The sequence below is a fragment of the Mus caroli genome, unplaced genomic scaffold (genome assembly GCF_978045245.1).
Source record: "Mus caroli unplaced genomic scaffold, Mus_caroli_1 scaffold_11, whole genome shotgun sequence".
In the NCBI taxonomy this organism is placed as follows: Eukaryota; Metazoa; Chordata; class Mammalia; order Rodentia; family Muridae; genus Mus; species Mus caroli.
Window position 1 is genome coordinate 69,112,987 of NW_028227266.1, and position 20,891 is coordinate 69,133,877.

General features: G+C 39.0%; 1 protein-coding gene across 8 annotated transcripts in view; it reads right to left on the reverse strand.

The window, feature by feature from the left end:
* Positions 1–693: 693 nt before the first annotated feature.
* The window catches only part of Rnf111 (ring finger protein 111), a 69,481-nt gene continuing 49,283 nt past the window's right edge, over positions 694–20,891 (reverse strand). For 4 of the 8 annotated variants that reach the window (XM_021172534.3, XM_029481374.2, XM_021172532.3 and 1 more), the window contains 7 exons: positions 14,011–14,359; positions 12,916–13,068; positions 11,187–11,313; positions 7,182–7,274; positions 6,170–6,265; positions 4,775–4,902; positions 694–2,381 (listed from right to left, as the gene is read on the reverse strand). In XM_021172534.3, the coding sequence (XP_021028193.1) occupies positions 2,264–2,381; positions 4,775–4,902; positions 6,170–6,265; positions 7,182–7,274; positions 11,187–11,313; positions 12,916–13,068; positions 14,011–14,359 (1,064 nt within the window). In that variant the 3' untranslated portion in view covers positions 694–2,263. The remainder of the gene's footprint in view (positions 2,382–4,774; positions 4,903–6,169; positions 6,266–7,181; positions 7,275–11,186; positions 11,314–12,915; positions 13,069–14,010; positions 14,360–20,891) is intronic. The other 4 variants (XM_021172538.3, XM_021172537.3, XM_021172536.3 and 1 more) reach the window with 3 other exon arrangements.

Consider the following 20,891-nt stretch of genomic DNA (forward strand, 5'->3'; position numbering starts at 1 on the left):
AATTCGTTATGTTCTGAAAAAACACCAGTAGGACCTCATAGCATGGAACTCTCTTCATCTTTAAAAACATATGTATGTGCGTGTGTTGGGGGCAAGGTAGGGGGTTATGGATACATAAGTGCAGGTTCCCACAGAGGCCAGAGGTGTCAGATCCTTCTGGAGCTTGGACATTATCTGATACAGGTGCTGAGAATTGAACTCAAACCACTGAGTCATCTCTCCACACACAACCCTAGCTTTCACCTTTTATTCTCAATCTCTCGGACAGACTCAGGCTCTACCAGCAGGCAGTCCTGTATGTATCACAGTTTTCTTTGTGGCTTTTCCCCAGGGAGACAGCAGACACTGCCCATCTACTCTTTCCTGATCTTCTCTGTGTCAGACTGGTAACCAAAGGTACCTTTGCCCTCTTTTTGAAGTGTTGGGCAAGGATCTCAGAACCCCTGTAATTTAGAAATGTCTTAATATCAGGCTTCAAGCTAGCGCACAAGTTACTTTTAACTATATCCACCTTCCATCTGCATCCATACCATGTTGATATGAAATTAATGTACCATAATATTTACTAATATAAATGGCAAAACTGAATGGATATAAGCACCAGAATATGCAAATATCAATCAGGTGGATATCATTTGAACTCCAAAGTGTCCAATGTAAACCATTTTATAAACACTAATTATGAAACACAAAGACAATAGAAATATAAGTTATTTATTAATCAATCCACTTACAAAGCAGGTGGCTTAATGCAAGCTTATTGACATCTTCACATATGATCCATGGGAACATGTCTTCCACATACAGACAGTGGTATTACTGACTGGATGCATTTGCAATCTTGGGCATATTAAGCATATTTAAACAAATAAAATTAGGCTATCCTGTATATGAAAGTATCTTGCTAATATGCATCCTGAAGTGGATTAAAACTTCCTCCAAAGGAGAAATGTTAGTATGTTAACTTTCATTCTATATTATGTTGTAAATCTTAACTATAGAAATTAAAATTTTTAAGTCAGTGATCGACTCTTGGTAATGTCTGAAGTGGGTGTCTATAACCATAGCAACAGTAGCTTGACAATATAATCTGTGCCTCACAGTATCTGCAGATTTACTGTTTTCAAGTTTAGAGAGAAATAAAACAAGAGACATGTAGATTCAGCTGACTTTATTTAAACTATAAAAAAAAAATCCCTTAAAAGTGATCCTGGGACCCTTAGAAGTTCTACGAATGCATAGATACCTGCCAATGACTGAATCCTAAATTCTGACTGAATGACTTTATAAAAATTAATGTAAGCAGATATCTTATTCGTGCTTAGCAGAAGACCTAACAAAATTCTACATGTCTTTTTCAATTTCCCTATTTTTTTAAATCTGCAAGTATATACAATCCAGCTATCTCAGATTAATATTTAGTGTTCATCAACGCTGTTTCACAGCAGCAAAACCTGGGTTAGGGAATAAAGTTCCAAATGGCAGAGAGAAAGATAAATAGGGTCAGAACAGCAGTCTAAACATACGGCATCAACAGCAACTCTATCTTGCACTGTGCTGGAAGAAAGGAACACCAAGAAGATTCCTATTGATCACTCTGGTCGTGTGGGTACCACCTGCATCTGATTGACATGGGTTACATACATTCTGTTCCCAGTATGAAGGGCGGTACTTAACTCAGAACTCCATATTGTAAATATACAGCAGCCATTTTGTCCTAATTTAATTAAGGAATGTCTTAATACACAATATTATTTCCTAGAAAATCTTTATACATTAAACTAAAGTACATGATTGATTAAATTAAAGGTTAGTAATGGATAAAAAAATTCATAATTTTCAAGGTACTATGTAAAAAACAAAAACAAAACAAAAACAAAAAACCCAAAAAACAAAAAAACAAAAAAAGACCACAAAATACTACTTACTAAAGCAGCTAATCTTGCCTGCAAGTTTAGGGTCACAAGCCCATAATATGTGCAAAGAAATGCAATACAAGGAATCATGCAAAAATACAGTAAAAATGATACAGGAAGTAATGTCAAATCTAGGGAAAAAAACCAACAAAAAAGCTTTTATAAATACATCAAAATCAACTGTGTACATAAGTTGTAGGTCTAGCGGTAGCTGTACCATGTAGCAGAGTCAGCACTCCAAGTTCAAGGCTTCCAGATCTGCGCAGGTAAGTCATGCCATCTTTGGTTGACTGCAGTACCAGGAAGGATGGGAATGAGAGGGACAGCAAGAGTTCTGAAACACAATGTCAACTTTCACTTGGCAGCTGGGCCTCGATGTCCACTCTGCATATGGGGCACTTCTTATTGGTGATCAGCCACTGATCAACACACACTTGGTGGAAAAGGTGCATACATGGAAGGCGCCTATCGTTGAAGAAAACAAAAAGCAGAAATTAATTTCATGATAATTCTATGGGGTACTGATTTGCAAATACATGTTACACCCAGTAATTTAAAAGTGTTACAAAGTTACTAAGCGTCTTTCTGTTACAAAGACTAGGACTGGCAGGATGGCTCAGTGGGCAAAGTAATTGCTGGGCAAGCCTGACAACCTGACCTCAGATCCTCAGAACCCACATGAAAAACAGCATGCAATGGCTCGGCACACCTGCAGTCCAGGATGCCCCCTATAAGGATAAGGGATGGAGACAAGATCCCTAGAAGCTGGGTAGCTAGCTAGCCTGTTGCATACAATAATGAACAAAAACAGAGATCCTCTTTCAAAGGAGGCAGAAGGTAGGAACCAAAGTTGTCCTCTGACCTCAACATGTGTACTGTGGTACTTATATGCATGCACACACCTTCTCTAAGAATTACTCATTATAAAACTGGCATTTTGGACAATATAATGTATGAGTTACCAAGATAAATAACTGGCATGTCTATGAAAGCAAACTATATAAAACTGAAAAGTGTCAGGTCAAGCAGCACTGGCAATCTCTCTCTAGTTTTGTCTTGTAGTTGAGTGGCCAATGTCCTGGAGATGAAAACACCCTGTTGTATGACGCTGCAAACACTTTTAGCTATCAAATCATTATGACGCTTGTGAAGATTCTTTGAAATACATAGTCATTTACTTGCCTTTGCTGTAGGAATTAAAGGTCACTGTAATATGTACCATTACTTCAATCCTCAAACTCTTTAGACATTAGGCTGAACAACATTCTCAAGGTAAGGAATAGTGTTTTCATAGGGCAATTGGAATACCCACTTAGCAAAATGCTACTACTTTATAAGGTGGGCTAACAGGAGAAGTTCACTTCAGAATATCATGCCAAACTGCCATTAGAAACTGAAAAATAAAGCTGATAGACAAGACCAGGTAACACTAAATCTAAACTTAAAAGTAGAATGAAACTTTCTACTTATTATTAAGAGTTGCTATTCATATCCCAATAGCCTAACATGTGTCACAAATAATAACTTCAACTGCTCTCTTCCTTCTTGGACACTCCCAGTAACACCTGAAAGAGACTGACTTAACAACTACATGCCTTCACCGGAAAGACTGTGTTTATAAATACACACACACACACACACACACACACACACACACACACACACACACACACAGGGGCTGCAGAGATGGTTCAACAGTTAAGAGAATGTCAGCAGCTCTTCCAGAGGGGCACAATTAGATTCCCAGCACCCAGTTCTGGGGGATCCAATGCTCTCTTCTGGCCCCCTTGGAAACCTGCACATACAGGATATACAAATGTATATGCACCCAAAACTATGTAATTTTTCATACACACACACACATATGAAAAATAGTAACTTTCTTTTTTTTTCTTTTTCAAGACAGGGTTTCTCTGTGTAGCCCTGGCTATCCTGGAACTCTGTAGACCAGGCTGGCCTCAAACTCAGAAATCTGTCTGCCTCTGCCTCCCAAGTACTGGGATTAAAGGCGTATGCCGCCACTGCCCGGCTAATAACATATTTTTTAAAAACATAAAAAAGACCCCTACCACATAATGCAGTGAACAATAATCTGTCATTTTTCTTCTCTCAACTACTAGTTGAAGAGGTTATAATAAAAATATTCTCGCAGAAACAAAATTACTACCCACAGCTGTTATATTTGATATTTTAAAAATCAAGATGGTAACAAAATAACCATCTTGGTAATTATACAAAGAAAATACTTTCAAATAATAACACTAAGTTAAGACAAGAACACTGATAAATCACAAAAGAGTATAGTTATGCTGGACATAGAGTCCCCTGCCTCTAATCCCAGCACTTAGAGAGCCTGGGGCCGGACAGGGCTATATAGTGAGACCCTGTGTATCAGAAAACTGAGAGGAAAAAAAAGTGCTGTCAATAAATACATAGCAATGATCTCGAGCCCTTATAATCCAGATATCAAAATCCTTTCAAACTGTTACTCCTGCACGATTTACAGAAGACACTGTTCACTACAGAAGTGCGGCACCCAGACTCTGCTGCAGTCCAGAAAGGAGGTGCACCCTCTCCTCCATGTTTCTGTCATCTACAAGGAGACTCTGATCTGCTTATTCGTTTGCTTACAGAGCTGGCAATGGTAGGTACATCAGCAACAGTCTTTAGTTTCCAGTTAATTTTAAATACATGCCCTCTTAAGACCAGTTGATCTATTTGTGAATCAATCACCTATCTGTGGTGCTGAGGCACAAAGTTGCCAGGGCTGTGCAACCAGGCAAGCACTTTGCCACTGAGCCATAATCTAGTCCTTTCTGTTTAAGAGAGTGAACTTTAAGTAAGAAATCTCTAGTTACCTCACATCTTCACCTTCCTCTAAAATAGACAAACAGATAGTACATTTTTCCTCTGTGTCTTCCTCAGTCCCTTCTTCCCCATCTTGTTTGCAGTGCAGTTTCCTCTGTGAGAACCAATCAGTTGTTACCTTATTAGCAGAGATGACATTATTGAACAACTGAGTAAAGTCTGTGTTTATTTAAAACAAACAAGAATAAAACAAGACCACATATTCATATGCAACTTATTTCCAACACAACACTGTCATGAATTAACAGATGAATGAAGTGACTACCAATTAATTACTGACTCCTGGAAGTCAACAGTAACTTCCATACTCACAATCACACTGTAACAAATTCTCTAGGTTAAATCCTATTACTGTTAATTCATGATGATGATACTCTGTATAATTACTATTTCAACATAGTTAAGTAAATTATTCTTATAATGACTATTTCAAACATCTTTATAAATTAATTACAATAACAATAGTTAGTTTAGACAGGATGTAGTGGTAATGCCTGATTGACACTCTTAGAAAACATGAAAACTACCAATAGTAACTTCCATAGTCACTGTTCTCATACAACACGAAGCGTTATCTGTTCACTGTAAACAGCTAATTTCACATGTCTAATTTGGAATTTCCACATAACACTACACAGAGTGAAGGTTAAAGTTATGAGAAATAGTATCTAAACATTGGTGAAGAGGCCTGGCTATAGGTTTTACTTGTGTTTCTCCCCCAGCCCCCACCCTACCCCACCCCGACCCCCGTCACTGTTTTTATTGTTGTTGCTTGTTTTATTTTATAAACCCAAGCTGGCATCAAACCCATGTAATTTCTTCGTTTAGGCTCTCTAGTGCTGGAATTACAGCTGTGGCCACTATATCACACATAAAAGGATAGCTTAAAAACTTGTAGTATTACTCTATGGTGGAATTTTGCACAACATCCTAAAGAGAAGATGGAAGCCCAGCATGGCAGCCACACCTGTAATGCCAGCTCTGGAGGCTGAGGGAGAAGCTCAAGTGAAAGGCTAGCCTGGGCTACATAGCAATACCTTATCACCTGAACCAGAGAAAGAGCTGAGAGCTTGTAAACAAATAAAAGGTGTTGAACAAACTTTCAAGATGTCCCCTTGTAGGTTTCTTTTTTAAGTAGAAGAAACAATATATACATATAAATATAGTAAGCACATTATAAAATACACAAAAGTATCTTGGAGAACATTAAAGAAATCTATTACTCCCTGTCTAAATCTGAAAACCAGGGATTATGTGAAGAGATTTCAGTTTCAGAGTATGTTTCAGCTAATTTTTCACGATGCAATCCTGGATTCAAAAGTAAATAACATGCCATTTCATGCATTTGCATACCACTCTAGGAGTTTTGTGGACTAAATCCTCACCTTTTTATATTTATGTGGATATGTGCATCTTTCAATTGTTCCCTGGGAGGCTCCACGATTGACATTTCCTAATCTTTCTTCCAGATGAATCAATTCCTGAGAGTAATGAATAACTATTAAAGCCACAATGAATATTCCTTTGAGAGTACAATCAATTATAAAATGCAACAAATGTAAATTTTATAACCCTATAATACAAATACCATAAGTGGTTGTAAATAAGGGCATGACCACATGGCACTGCGCGAGTCTGATGTGCACATAAAGGCAGAAGCTCAATTCTGTCCATTACATCAAGGAAACAAGCTGTTCTGAATACCAACCATAAATGAGATCCAAAGCAACACATGGATCACTTGGCTTTCCGTTCTCCAAACTGTCTCTCTACCGATAAAGCTTGGTGAAAACAGTAATGGTTTCCTGCCACATTAAGATGGTTCTTTATTGCATGTTTATACTGATTTAGTAGGTTCTGTTTTTTGTTTTTGTTTTAATTTTAAGTGGATGGGTGTTTTCCCTGTAATATAGTTGTATATGTACCACATGGATGCCTGGTATCTGAGGAGGCCAGAAGGCAACACTGAATCCCCTAGAATTAGAGTCTCAGACAGTTCTAGGCCACCATGTGGGTACAAAGACCTTTAGAAAAGCAGTCAGTGATTTTAATCACTGAGCTATGTTGCCATTCCCTTTTTTGTGTTAAGACTGGGTCTAATTATGCAGTGCTACTCATTAGGTTGACTAGCCTGTTTGTCTCTCAACTGTTGGGATTTAAGTTTTGCACCACTGCCAGGCTGGATTCATTCTTTTTTATATAGTTACTTCTGACCTTAAGATATTGTTCATATATCTTTGTGCTAAGTCCCAGAAACATGAGAAAACCAGACATTTTGCTGCTTTCTGATTCCCAGCCACAGTAGCCATATTACTTATTCATGAAAACACAATAAATTCAGCCTGCACTAAAAACACCATGGCAAGTATCTTCACTTATTCTTCACTTATTTCATACCTCAAAATTGCCCCTAAAAGGACCTCTGAATGATGCTCCATCCAATCCTGAAGAAATATAACGGATGTGAGGATAGCCTGCCATGTCAGGAACCTGTTTATAAGAGAAGGATGAAGTCAATTAAGATTTGTGATTTTTGTTATCTTTGAAGATATTCAACTGTCTTAGGGTTTTACTGCTGTGAACAGACAAGTCTTATAAAAGACTTGTCTCCTAGGAATAAAGGTATGTACCACCACACCTAGATCTAAATTTAGGGGTAGAATCTTATCACAAAGTCATTACTCCCTTAATCTGACCACGAGGTCACTAATTCCTTAATTCAATTTCCTATCCTTGAACACAGGATTCAGCACCATTTCACTTCCTGGTACCCCTTTAATATTCAAACCATATATTTTATATTTTTCCTTTCTAAGCTTGCTATGCTTGTTTAAAATGCTCTTCATGAGACTTAACTAGAGAACAAAGTCTATGATAGGCGTTTCTGAAACTTCCTTTGTCAATGCAATTAACCTGCGTCTCCTTACTTTAGCCTCAGGTAGACTCTTCAAACAAGGGTAAAAAGCAGCCACATTCTTCACCAAAATACCACAAAAACAGTCTCTAGGTCATATACTCAAGTTTTTGTCCACTGAAACCTCTTGGGCCAGATCTGCACAGTTCAAATGACTCGCAGCAACAAAGCCTTCCATATTCCTACTACAATAGCCCATTAAACCCCACTTAAAAGCATTCCACTGCTTTCTAAATCCAAGTCTCAACATCCACATTCTTCCAAACAAACGCATGGTCAGGTCCATCACAGCAATACCCTAGTCCCTGGTACCAACTTCTGTCTTAGGGTTTTACTACTGTGAACACACAACATGACCAAGGCAAGTCTTATAAAAGACAATATTTAATTGGGGCTGGCTTACAGATTCAGAGGTCCAGTCCAGTATCCTCAAGACAGGAACATGGAAGCACCCAGACAGAAATGGTACAGGGGCTGAGAGTTCTATATCCATCTGAAGGCTGCTGGTAGAAGACTGAATTCCAGGCCTTAAACCCATGCCCACAGGGACACACCTACTCCAACAAGGCCACACCTCCCAATAGGGACACTACCCAGGCCAAGCATATACAAACTATCACATCAACCTCCATTCAATTAATACACTCAGCTTAAAAGACAAGCCATAACTCCAACTGTACATTCTATTAAGAGACACAGGCTCCCTTTAAAATACAACCTTACACAAAGACTCTGCATATGGGGGCTGGAGAGATGGCTCAGTGGTTAAGAGCACTGACTGGTCTTCCGAAGGTCCTGAGTTCAAATCCCAGCAACCACATGGTGGCTCACAACCATCCATAATGAGATCTGACACCCTCTTCTGGTGCATCTGAAGACAGCTACAGTGTACTTAGATATAATAATAAATAATACTTTGAAAAAAAAAGAACTCTGCATATAGATGGATGTTGGGAGACATACTCAGCCCTGGTTACTAAGAAGGCTAAGGTAAGGTAGACTGAGGTGGTTTGAAGCTAGCTCTAGTTTCAAGGTCAGTCTGGGCAACCTAGCAAAATACAGTCCCTCTTTTTTTTTCCTTAAAGAAAAAAAAAGCCAGGCATAGTAGCTCACACATTGGATTCCCAGCACTGAGAAGGCAGAAGCAAGTGGATCTCCAAGTTTAAGGATAATTTGGTCTACATGGTGAGTTCCAGAACAGCCAGGACTACCCAGAAAAATCCTGTCTCAGAAAATAAATAAATAAATAAGTAAGTAAGTAAATTAATTAATTAACTAATTAAATCTGTGTATACTCAAGTTTACTAAGCTGATGGTCTCTTGGTAGTAGCAGAGGAACTTGAAAGAAATTAAAGATTTTATAAGATCTTATCAATCTCTAAGTAGTAAAAAGCATGGAATGTTCTTGACTACCCATCTTGATTCTATCAAAAACAAAAACAAAACAAAAACCAGGGCTGGAGAGATGGCTCAGCTGTTAAGAGCACTGACTGCTCCGAGGTCCTGCATTCAATTCTCAGCAACCACATGGTGGCTCACAACCATCCTTAATAAGATCTGATGCCCTCTTCTGGTATGTCTGAAGACAGCTTACCACTGTATTCATATACATAAAATAAGTAAATAAACTTAAAAAAATAAAACACACACACACACAAAACTTATTCTGCTCAGTATAGTAAATCCTGAATATTTGAGATTCCATTTTCTGTGAGCTGGCCACAGGTTAAATTTATTTGCTACACTGGTGTCTTAGGGTTTCTATTCCTGCACAAACATCATGACCAAGAAGCAAGTTGGGAAGGAAAGGGTTTATTCAGCTTACACTTCCATACTGCTGTTCATCACCAAAGGAAGTCAGGACTGGAACTCAAGCAGGTCGGGAAGCAGGAGCTGATGCAGAGGCCATGGAGGGATGTTCTTTACTGGCTTGCTTCCCCTGGCTTGCTCAGCCTGCTCTCTTATAGAACCCAGGAGTACTAGCCCAGGGATGGCACCACCCATAGTAGGCCCTCCCTCCCTTGATCACTAATTGAGAAAATGCTTTACAGTTGGATCTCATGGAGGCATTTCCTCAACTGAATCTCCCTTCTCTGTGATAACTCCAGCTGTGTCAAGTTGACACAAATACAGCCAGTACACACTGGGATCATTTGTTCTTTTTTTTTTTTTTTTTTTTTGGTTTTTTGAGATAGTGTTTCTCTGTGTAGCCCTGGCTATCCTGGAACTCACTTTGTAGACCAGGCTAGTCTCGAACTCAGAAATCCACCTGCCTCTGCCTCCCAATTGCTGGGATTAAAGGTGTGCGCCACCACTGCCCAGCCTGGAACATTTGTTCTTTATGGCCATTTATGGCCATCCAGTGTGTTGAGAAATTGGTACTGGCTAACTTGCTGCTCCCAGTGATGATGAGGTATTGCTGTGATAGGCCTGACCATGCTTTTATCTGTAAGAATGTAGATTTTGGGACTTTGGATTTGGAAAGCAGTGGAATGCTTTAAATGGGGCTTAATGGGTCATCCTATTAGGAATATGGAAGACTTTGTTGCCGGGAGTAATTTGAACTGTGTTGACCTGGCCCAAGAGATTTCAAAGGAGAAGAATTTCAGAATGTGGCATAAAGACTGGTGATCTATATATTAAGTTTGCAGACAGCCAGGGCTATATAGAAAGACTCTGTCACAAGACAAAATAGCAGCAACACTCTGTCTCAAAACAAAACAACAGCAACAACAAAATACCCTCTGTGGCTGCTGAATCCGTTTCTTGTCGGAGCAGCTTCATAATCACGTTCTTTCTGTGTCTCTGTCCCCCTACCCCCACGCCCTCAGTGGTGCTGAACTCAGGTTTATAAGTTCATGAGTGCTGGGCCAAAACTGTTCTGGCTGAGCTGCCCCAGCTGTGTATCTGAAAACACTAGCTAACATGGACCCATAGTGCTTGTTTTTGTTTGACAGCTCCTCATCAGCCTATCTTTTGCAAAAGCAGCACCCAAGCCCAACCCGCTGCCTAGAACAAGGGACAAGGAGCCTCTCTGCAGTGCCGGTTCCTACAACAAAGAGTACTTCCTTTTCTGCTCATGTCTATAATTAGTATTACAAATAGTTTTTTAACATTGTAACAACAAAATCTGCATCTGTCAATCAGAAGCAGCTACACTAAGGTGGCATCAAAACAGATCCAATCCATTGATGGCAAATTCACCAATGCACCAATGCATCTCCATGATAGCACGTCATGGTCATCTCGGTGTGCAGAAAAGCCTACTTCTTGGCATTTTGTATATCAAGAGTATATTTTATAATTCAAATTACAAACTCAGATTTCAATATATTTATTTTTATAGAACAGCTGCCTAATTAGGAGAATTATTCCTAAATTCTAGCAAAACATCTACTGTAACTAATATTTTAATATAATACTTAATTAGAAAAGAGATGTAACTTTTAAGGCAAATGTTTCGTAAATATTAAAAATTCCCACTTTACCATTAAAGGAAGTGCTCCTAACTGGAGGTGATGAAGTCGAGGCGGGGCGTGGTAATGGGCCAGGTGAGGGTGCAGAGCACCAGGTGTGTAGGTAGCTGCAGTTACTCCAGCTTCAATCCCCAGTTCCCTGAGAAAAAGGGAGAGCAGTTTAACTTTCTATCTTCCTTACAGTGCCAACAGAAATGGAAACATAGACATATTTTTAAAATCCTCTAAAGGTTCTTAATTTATAAAGCTAAGGCAAATAGAACTTAGCCCCCCTCCCACCTCTGACTTTACTAATACTTTTAAGTACATTTCAGAAATAAATGTTCAAAAAGCTTGTGAGTATAAGCAGGAGAGCATTTCAACTCAGTTTTCTTTTTTTTTTTTTTTTTTAAAGATTTATTTATTTATTACATGTAAGTACACTGTAGCTGTCTTCAGACACTCCAGAAGAGGGCGCCAGATCTCGTTACGGATGGTTGTGAGCCACCATGTGGTTGCTGGGATTTGAACTCTGGACCTTCGGAAGAGCAGTCGGGTGCTCTTACCCACTGAGCCATCTCACCAGCCCCTCAACTCAGTTTTCTTTAGTCACAAAAATAAGAGAGATAATGAGTAGCTCCTAGGATCTTTTCTGACCAGGGACCTGGCTCTCCTCAAGGACCACACCAGATAGAGCTGGCTCGGTTGGTTCATCTGAATGTGACCATTCTCCCCCAGGCCTGTGTTTGCTGGGTTCTTGGTGTCAGTGACAATTAGAAGAGCTTCTACATCTAAAAACTCTTCAGTGCTAAAGCCCAGAGTAGTGACCGTGCAAGAAGAGCAGAAATGGCTTATGCTAAAGGTCCACTCCCTTACTCCCACTCTGTTTTCTGCTACAGTAACTGCAGCAAGCTGATTAAAAAGAAAGCTTTAAGCAAACCAATTTCATTTCTTCAGAACACAAACTAGATTTCTCCTTTCAATGGTAGACATTGCAGGTGGGGCAAACACAAGCATGACCAGGGAGGTGGCTAAAGCAAGGCTGTGAGTATGACTTCTGAGATAGACACTCATGAAAACAGGAAAAGCTCTAACCTCTCATCTACAGAATCTGTCAAAGTCCCACTTGGCTGTAGAGAGCCGAGTGTGGATGGAAGGAAACACAGAAGAAGATGAAGACAAACATTCAGTTCAACAGGACTAAGTTCTGGGTTCCTACAGTGTGCCCTGAGATACTCTAAACTGATTATAAAGGGCTGGAGAGATGGCCCAGAGGTTAAGAGCACTGACTGCTCTTCCAGAGGTCCTGTGATTCCCAGCAACCACATGGTGGCTCACAACCATCTGTAATGGGACCGATCCGATGCCCTTTTCTGGTGTGTCCGAAGACAGATATAGTGTACTCATATAAATAAAATAAATAAATCTTAAAAAAAAAAGTCATCAGAGAAATGATAAATACTGAGGTATGGAAAGACTACTTAACCTGAGTTGATCCTTTTACAATGAACCCAGTCACACAATATTATTTGACATAAAACCAAACAAAACCAACAAATCTTTCCCTGATTCAAGTGTCTCCCTGTTCCAGAACTCAAAACTCTGCTTTCTTTCTGGGTCTCATCACCCAGAGATGACCACTCCCAGCAGCAATGTCTTCCACACAGCTGTTCACTGTGACATGCGCTCCACTGCAAAGCATTGCTTCCCCCAGTCTTACCAGACGCTGCTTAGCACAGTTTGAAGTAAAGAAGGTACTGACCAGGCAGTTCTCTCTGGAGCCTGGCGAGGATGTGAAGACATGGTTTGAGGCACATGAATATGATGCCCATGGCCATAGTTTGGGTGCATCCTATGTGGATGGGGCGGGGGCCGTTCATGTGCCCGCCTGGAAACACAGAACACAAAAAGACCACTGGAAATAATTGAATAATTGGTTATTTCTTAATGTAGGAAAAAAATCCTATTATATTATGAAAATCTATAATCATGAAATTAATTTACACTAAGAAACATGTATTAAAAACTATTAAATGAAAAAAAAGTCCATGATACTCTCTATAAAAACTTACATTTACTCTAACATCTCTAATTTAAATATCCTCCCAGAAACCAGGGATAGTGGTGCAAACCTTTCATCACAGCACTTAAGAGTCAGAAGCAGAAGCAGATGGGTCTCTAATAAGTTCAGGTCTACATAATGAGACCCTGTCTCAAAACCAAAACACAACAAACAAAAATAATAATAATTGCATGAGAAAGGTTTCATATTCTCTTGAAACTTCTCCAATATATATTTTAATTAGGAGAACAGCAGAATGGAAATACAACTTTAAAATGTCATACAACTAAAAACAAATGTCATATATGCACAAACCACTTAAATATATCATATAAACATATAAAAGAGATAGAAAATTATATTTTGCTACAGTCATTTATAAAAGACCTTTTGTGTGTGTGTTAGGGGGGTGGGGGAGCTTTTTGAGACAGGATTTCCAGTGTATCCTGGCGAGCATCTTACCCTGTGGCATCTCCACCCCCAACACCAGAGGCTCTAGTGATAAATCCTTGTCCATTAGTGCAAGGCCATAGATTCAATACCCAGCATGAGGTTTTTCCCAAGCTGAAGATTTACTACAGTCACACTGCTTTATTTTGTTTTGTTTCATTTTGTTTCCCCCAACTAGGTGTGATGATACATATCTTAGCAATATGTGGCTAAGGCAGGAGGTTTAAAAATTCAGTGCCAGACTGGCATATACAGTGAAACCTAGTTTCCAAACATTTCATGCTTGAGAGATCAACAGAACATGAAGAAAAGCAAGCACAATTTCCTTAAAAGCACGAGACCTACGTTGGATGCTGCATCATCCTCCTCCTCTGAACTTCCATCCTCTGCATCACTTCATGAGGGTGCAGTCTCTGGGCTGAAGGTGCTGGGGCTGGAATATGGTGTGAAATTGGCTGGTGAGCAGGAGGAAGATGCTGAGGGATGGGTGCAGCTGTACTGCCTAAATGTGTTGGCGGCGGTGGTGCCACAGGGTGAGATGCTGCATGAGAAGATATCTGAGAATGGAAAGCATGGACAGGATGCGGAATCACGTAATCCACTTGAGGGGGAGGCTGAGTCTGGGGAGGGGCATTTCCATGAGAGTGATGGCAAGCTGAGGCTTGATGGTGCAGTGGTCTTGTCAAGGAAGCATCTGCAAGAAAAGTGTTTCCTGTCAATACTTACAGCTCTACTTCATTCACAGCATTACAACTTTTACATCCTATTAGGGACTGGACCAAAATTTCTGGAAAAGTCCAATAAGAACTGGTAAATGAGCCGGGCGTGGTGTCGCACGCCTTTAATCCCAGCACTCGGGAGGCAGAGGCAGGCGGATTTCTAAGTTCGAGGCCGGCCTGGTCTACAGAGGGAGTTCCAGGACAGCCAGGGCTATACAGAGAAACCCTGTCTCCAAAAAAAACAAAGAACTGGTAAATGCCGAGATGACAACCATATGTGCAGGTCCCTTTCTCCTCACTTTCTCTCTCCCTCTCCCCGTCCCCCTCTCCCTCTCCCTCCCTCTCTCTCACACACACACACACACACCGAGCTCAGACTGTTTCTACAGTAAAATTTGTAAGAGGTAAGAGTCAGAAACACTATAAATACAGACAGCCATTGACAAACATGCATCCTAAGGGTTACCATAATTAATATACTCACCTAAAAGAGATTGGTATACATTCTTACCGTCACACAGCTAGCAATGTTTTGATTTGGTTGTCATCATTTTTACTAATGTGTTAATATGTATCTTTAAGGATTTATTTATGTATGTATTTTATGTATATAAGTGCTCTTATATAAGTGCATATATGTCTGCATGACAGAAGAGGACACCAGATCCTACTACAGGTGGCAGTGAGCCACCATGTAGGTGCTGGGAATTGAACACAGGTCCTTGGAAAAAGCAGCCAGTGCCTGGATGGAAAACCATCTCTCCAATGAGTGTGTGTGTGTGTGTGTGTGTGTGTGTGTGTGTGTGTGTTTATTTTTATAACATGTATAGGTGCCCTTGGAGACCTGAAGAGGGACTCCTGAAACGAATTACATTATAGGTGCTGCCATCCAAACTCAAATGCTCTAGAAAAAAAGTATCATTCCTTTTCTTTTCTTTCTTTATTTTTATTGTATGAGCATTGGTATTTTGAACACATGTGTGTCTGTGTTGGGGTATCATATCTTGGAGTTACAGACAGCTGTGAGCTTAACAAGTGGATAACGGGAATTAAACCTGGATCCTCTGGAAGATTATTTCAGAGGTACGTCCTGGGTTCAAGCCAGGACAAAACTAAATCCCATAAGTATACATTTATTTGTTATTTGAGATAGCATCTTGTTACATAATCAAAACGGACTTCAAATTTGTAACTTTCCCACCTCAGCCTCCTGTGTGCTGGAATTAAAAGCAGGTAAGCACTTTCTAAATATGCCTCACTTTCCTTAATGATTTACTGTTCACTGAGAGCAGTGCAGAGGAAAGGGAATCTTTTTAAGTCCCACACCCCAGGCCACCAACACAACTGTGAAACACTTCTATTGCTGCCCTTGCCTTTTCACACCTTAGGTCACATCTTGTGCTACAGACAGATGAGAAGGCCTGTTTGCCGAGAAAATGCACGAAGCAAGCCCTTAACAAGATGCTTTCTTTTATGTCCTCAATGAAAATCTTTATGTTTCAAAGTCACTGATGAAATACTCATTTCTCTTTCTGAGAAACCTGCATTTATTTGACATTTAAAAAAAAAAAAAAAAAAAAAGTCGGGGCTGGTGAGATGGCTCAGTGGGTAAGAGCACCCGACTGCTCTTCCGAAGGTCCAGAGTTCAAATCCCAGCAACCACATGGTGGCTCACAACCATCCGCAACGAGATCTGGCGCCCTCTTCTGGAGTGTCTGAAGACAGCTACAGTGTACTTACATATAATAAATAAATAAATCTTAAAAAAAAAAAAAGTCAAGTTTGGCATAATATGCCATCTATAATCTCAGTTACTAGAAATAGGTAAAAAAGTCAAAGCAAGCTGAGCAACACAATGAAAAAAAAAAAAAAAAAAAAACCAAACCAAAAATAAGAAAAAAAAAAAAAAAAAAAAAACCTTAGATTTTAGTCCAAACTTAATTTCATTAAGCAATTATTTTTGTTGGTTGGTTTTTTTTTTTGTTTTTTTGTTTTTTTGTTTTTTCCAAGACAAGGTTTCTTTACGTAACCCTGGCTGTCCTGGAACTCACTCTGTAAACCAGGCTGGTCTGGAACTCAAGAGATCTACTTGCCTCAACCAACTGAGTGCTGGGATTAAAGGGTATATACCACCATGCCTAGTAGAACAATATTCTTTAGTGCATCTGTCTGCACATTTCTGTCATGCTCTTGCAGTTCACATATGTGTGTGTGTGTGTGTGTGTGTGTGTGTAAGCCAGAGTTAGACATAGAATGTAGTTATTATTAACTCTTGTGCTCGCCAGTTTTATGTCAACTTGATGCAAGCTAGAATTATCAGAAAGGAAGAAATTTCAATTGAGAAAATGCCTCTAAGAAATTCAGCTGTAAGGCATTTTTTTAAATTAGTGACTGATGGAGGAGTGCCCAGGCCATTGTGAGTGGTGCTATCCCTGGACTGGTAGTCATAGGTTTATAAGAAAGCAGGCTGAGCAAGCCAAGGGGAGGAAGCCAGTAGGCAGTACCCTTCATTGCTTCTGCATCAGCTACTGCCTCCAGGTTCCTGCCCTGCTTAAGTTCCTGTCCTGAATTCCTTCAATAATGAAGGACAATGTGGAAGTGTAAGCCAAATAAACCCTTTCCTCTTCAAGTTGCTTTTAGTCATCGTGTTTCATAACAGCAACAGAAACAAACCCTAACTAGGACAACTCTCCACTTTATTGTTTTAGAGGTTTTCTCATTGGGAACTTGGGCTCAGTGATTCAGTGAGGTTAATCTGCTGGCCAATAACCTTAGGGATCGTCCAGCCTTGGTCTTCTAGCACTTGTATTACAATACACACACTAAACCTTTCCCCATAGGTTCTGAAGATGGACCTCTGGTCCTCAAGCTTGCACATCATACACCTTACTGACAGCACGTCCCAGACTATCATCTGGGGTATATTCTAAGTAGCTAGTCTGAACTACAGTTATTTTCTAGTTCACTAACAGACAACTGTCTTTTAAGTTAATATTTTTCTTAATTTGCAAAACTACATTTACTTGTCTGTGTGTCAGTGGGCACAATATGACAGCATATATATGGAGGGAAGAGAACTATATGGCAGTATTGTTGGCATAGTTTATAACTTTTAAAACTATTTTTCTTGCCCAAAACCACTTTTTTTTTCCAATTTTCTCAAAGACTTTTTACTAAATTTACTTTTCAAAACGCACAGAAGTCAGGTGATAAAGCAGGTTATTACTGATCACCTCTCTCCAATTCACACCAAATGTCCAGCAGCTTCCAGAACCTTTTCACACCGTGTTCATGACTTACAGGTCAAAGTTCTGTTTAGAAAGTTTTAGAACTCTTAGGCAAACATTCTAAGAGATAGCCTGCTGCCTGCACATGCCACCTGCTCTTCAGTCCCAATCCTTTCCCATTACTTTTATTATGTTTTGGTTTGGTTTCTCATCACAGGGTCTAACTAGATAGCCCAGATTGGCTTCAAATTTAAGATTCTTCTGTCTCAACCTCTTAAGTGCTGCAATTACAGATACATGCCATTAAATCCATCTTCCTTTGGAAGTTTATAGGTGCTCTTACCAAGTCAGAAAAATCTGTTTAAGTATATAAGTATATAGATATGCATCAACTATGCATAAAATAAAACTTAAAATAAATTCTTCTTGAAAGTTCTTCCTAAAAGCTCCACTTGTCATAGAGAGTGGAAGCTTCTTTGAGCGTCACAGGCAATAGCAATGGACACCCAGGAAGACATTCGACCCCCACAGCAGCAGCTGACGATACACACACACACACACACACACACACACACACACATACACACACAGAGACACTGACACACACACATATACATACACACACAGAGACACACAGACACACACACACAGAGTCACACTGTAAACATATTATATATAGAGAGAGTGTCACACTGAAAATGAAATAAAATCCAGAAATCAAGTCAGATGCAAGGAATGTGAATATAGACTAATGTATAAGAGACAGTCTAAAATTGGTGGTTTATGATGCTTGACGAAATGGAGGAGTTCAGGAGTGTCTTCATTCAAACTTCATTCAAACATTTGCTCCACTGTTGCTTCTCTTTATTATATAGCTTTTGACTTAGCTCACTAATAAATACAATTGTATACCTATGATTTCATTTTAGAAGTGACTATATTTTAATACTTTATATAAAGGAAGTTTTGGTTAAAAAAAACCAAAAGCACCAGGCAGTGGTGGCGCACGCCTTTAGTCCCAGCACTTGGGAGGCAAAGACAGGCAGGTTTCTGAGTTCGAGGCCAGCCTGGTCTACAGAGTGAGTTCCAGGACAGCCAAGGCTACACAAAGAAACCCTGTCTTCAAAACCAAACAAAAAACAAAAGCTCCACTTGTCACTTACAATATCAAGATTGCATAACTCCATACTCACTACATTGAACAGTCACACAGTGTGCACCATGGCTCAATGGTTAAAAAGGAGCCTCTTTTCATGTGGCATTACATACCTGTATTTGAGCACTTACAAGACTGTGGCAGGAAGTAGCTCATGAGTACCAGGGCACATAATTAAGACTCTGACTCAAATTCCTTCCTACATAATAGCAGATAGCTTTATTTCTAACATCTAATTGCATGGCTTTATAGATCACAAAACATTTCAAAGATGGTTTTCCAAACACAGTAGTTTCATTGCTTACGTAAGACCATGCACTTTCAAAAGCAAAGAAACTTTTTCCTAACATAACAGTACTTGTGGGTTACAACTTAGTCATTTGGATCAAAAATTTGTAAGCTATAGCCAATCAGAATTATTCCCATTTTGCTAATGCGAAGAAACTGAAAATAAAAGTGGTAAATAACTCTCCCAAAGTCACTAAGCTAACTTATCAGATCTGGGAAATCCACTCAGACCATCATTTCATGTAAAACCCAATTGTTTTCCTTCAACCACTTTTTCTAGTGCTTTTTCTATCCACTTTTCAATGAAAAGGGGATATTAGAGCAGCATGCATTATACATAAATTATGCTACGAATGCTTTTACAGGGAAATGGGGAGGCAGGGAACCTACACAGATGACAAATACACTACAATGAGAAAAAGCAACAGGGCCATCAGTCAAAGATGTCTCTCACATGGGAAAAATCAAATCCTACCTTCACTCACAGAGCCCCCAATAACAAATATAAACTGGATGATTCCATGGAGGGAAATTTAACAGTACTGACCTGAAAGTGTATTTGTTTGGCTATAGAAAAACTCAAGTAACTGCAAACAACATAAATATTCATCAAGAGAGAATAGATTTAATATAATAGAATGTTCCAATTTTAAAAAAAAGTAAAGGAAAGGAGTGAAAAACCATAAACACTACTGAGTTTTATGAGTTAGTATGGTGAGAAAATAACAATGTATTGTTAAATCAAAGAAAAATACAGAATGCTATATAATGAAAAGGCTCGTGTTCTTTTAAAGGGCAGATATACTGTATAACTATAAAGAAAACTTTATATATTTTTATTTTATATTAAATATTTTATATTTTATATGTTATATATAATTTATATTTATATTTTATTTTTATATTAAACTCTAAAGAGTTGCTACCTCTGAGCAACTAAGATTAATGAGACAGGAAAGAGCTTTTAGTTTTTCATTTTACAATATTCTGGTTTAAACACTGTAGAATTTACATGACACACTTTTATGATAAAGATAAAAGAACTTTAAGTCAAAAATATCAATCTTTATTGGTCAAATTACATCGTCTGCCTATTAGATAAAAGGGAAGGATAGGAAGCACACAGTAAGGTCTGACTAGGAAGGGCAGACTGAGGACGAGCAGCAGTGTAACAGAACAGTGCACATAGTTCATCAGCGCGCACATTAACTCATCAAATCTCTGCAAAACAAAGTCTGTCTCTAAACATTTCTAGCTCAAACTTTGTATTTTACGTTGTAATAGTGAGACTCAAATAATATGTCATTAGTTTTATTATTCAAAGTTTGGCCTGATTCCACCAGCTGTGTTTGCAAGGATGAGATTTTACCACTGAAGTAGAAGAAACTCAAGATAAATAACTGAAATGCACAGAACCATCATAAAAGACAACTTCCTTACTAACTCACTGGTTTACTCTCAGCATAAGTTATTATCACAGTATTTGTTAAGCTTCCATTTTATAATGAGCTACTAAGATTCAAACAAAGTACTATGTAACATAGCCAGTTTTAACCTATCTAGTGGATTCCAGTTTCCTTATAGCTGTCATGCCTGATTCTATTGTAGTCATCCATTTCAAAGGAGTTATACAACTCTTTTTCCAAAAGGCAAGACATTTCGTTACAGCCCCCCTCACGTCTTAGTTGACTCAGAATTCTTTGAATAAAATTTGAAAGTTCTTGAACAAATTTCCTTTACTGTGACTAGAAATGCTACGAAACTTTCATATTTCTTCATACTCTTAAAAACTAAAGCCAAATTCCTTAAAATTTTCTTGCTTAATTAAGAATATAA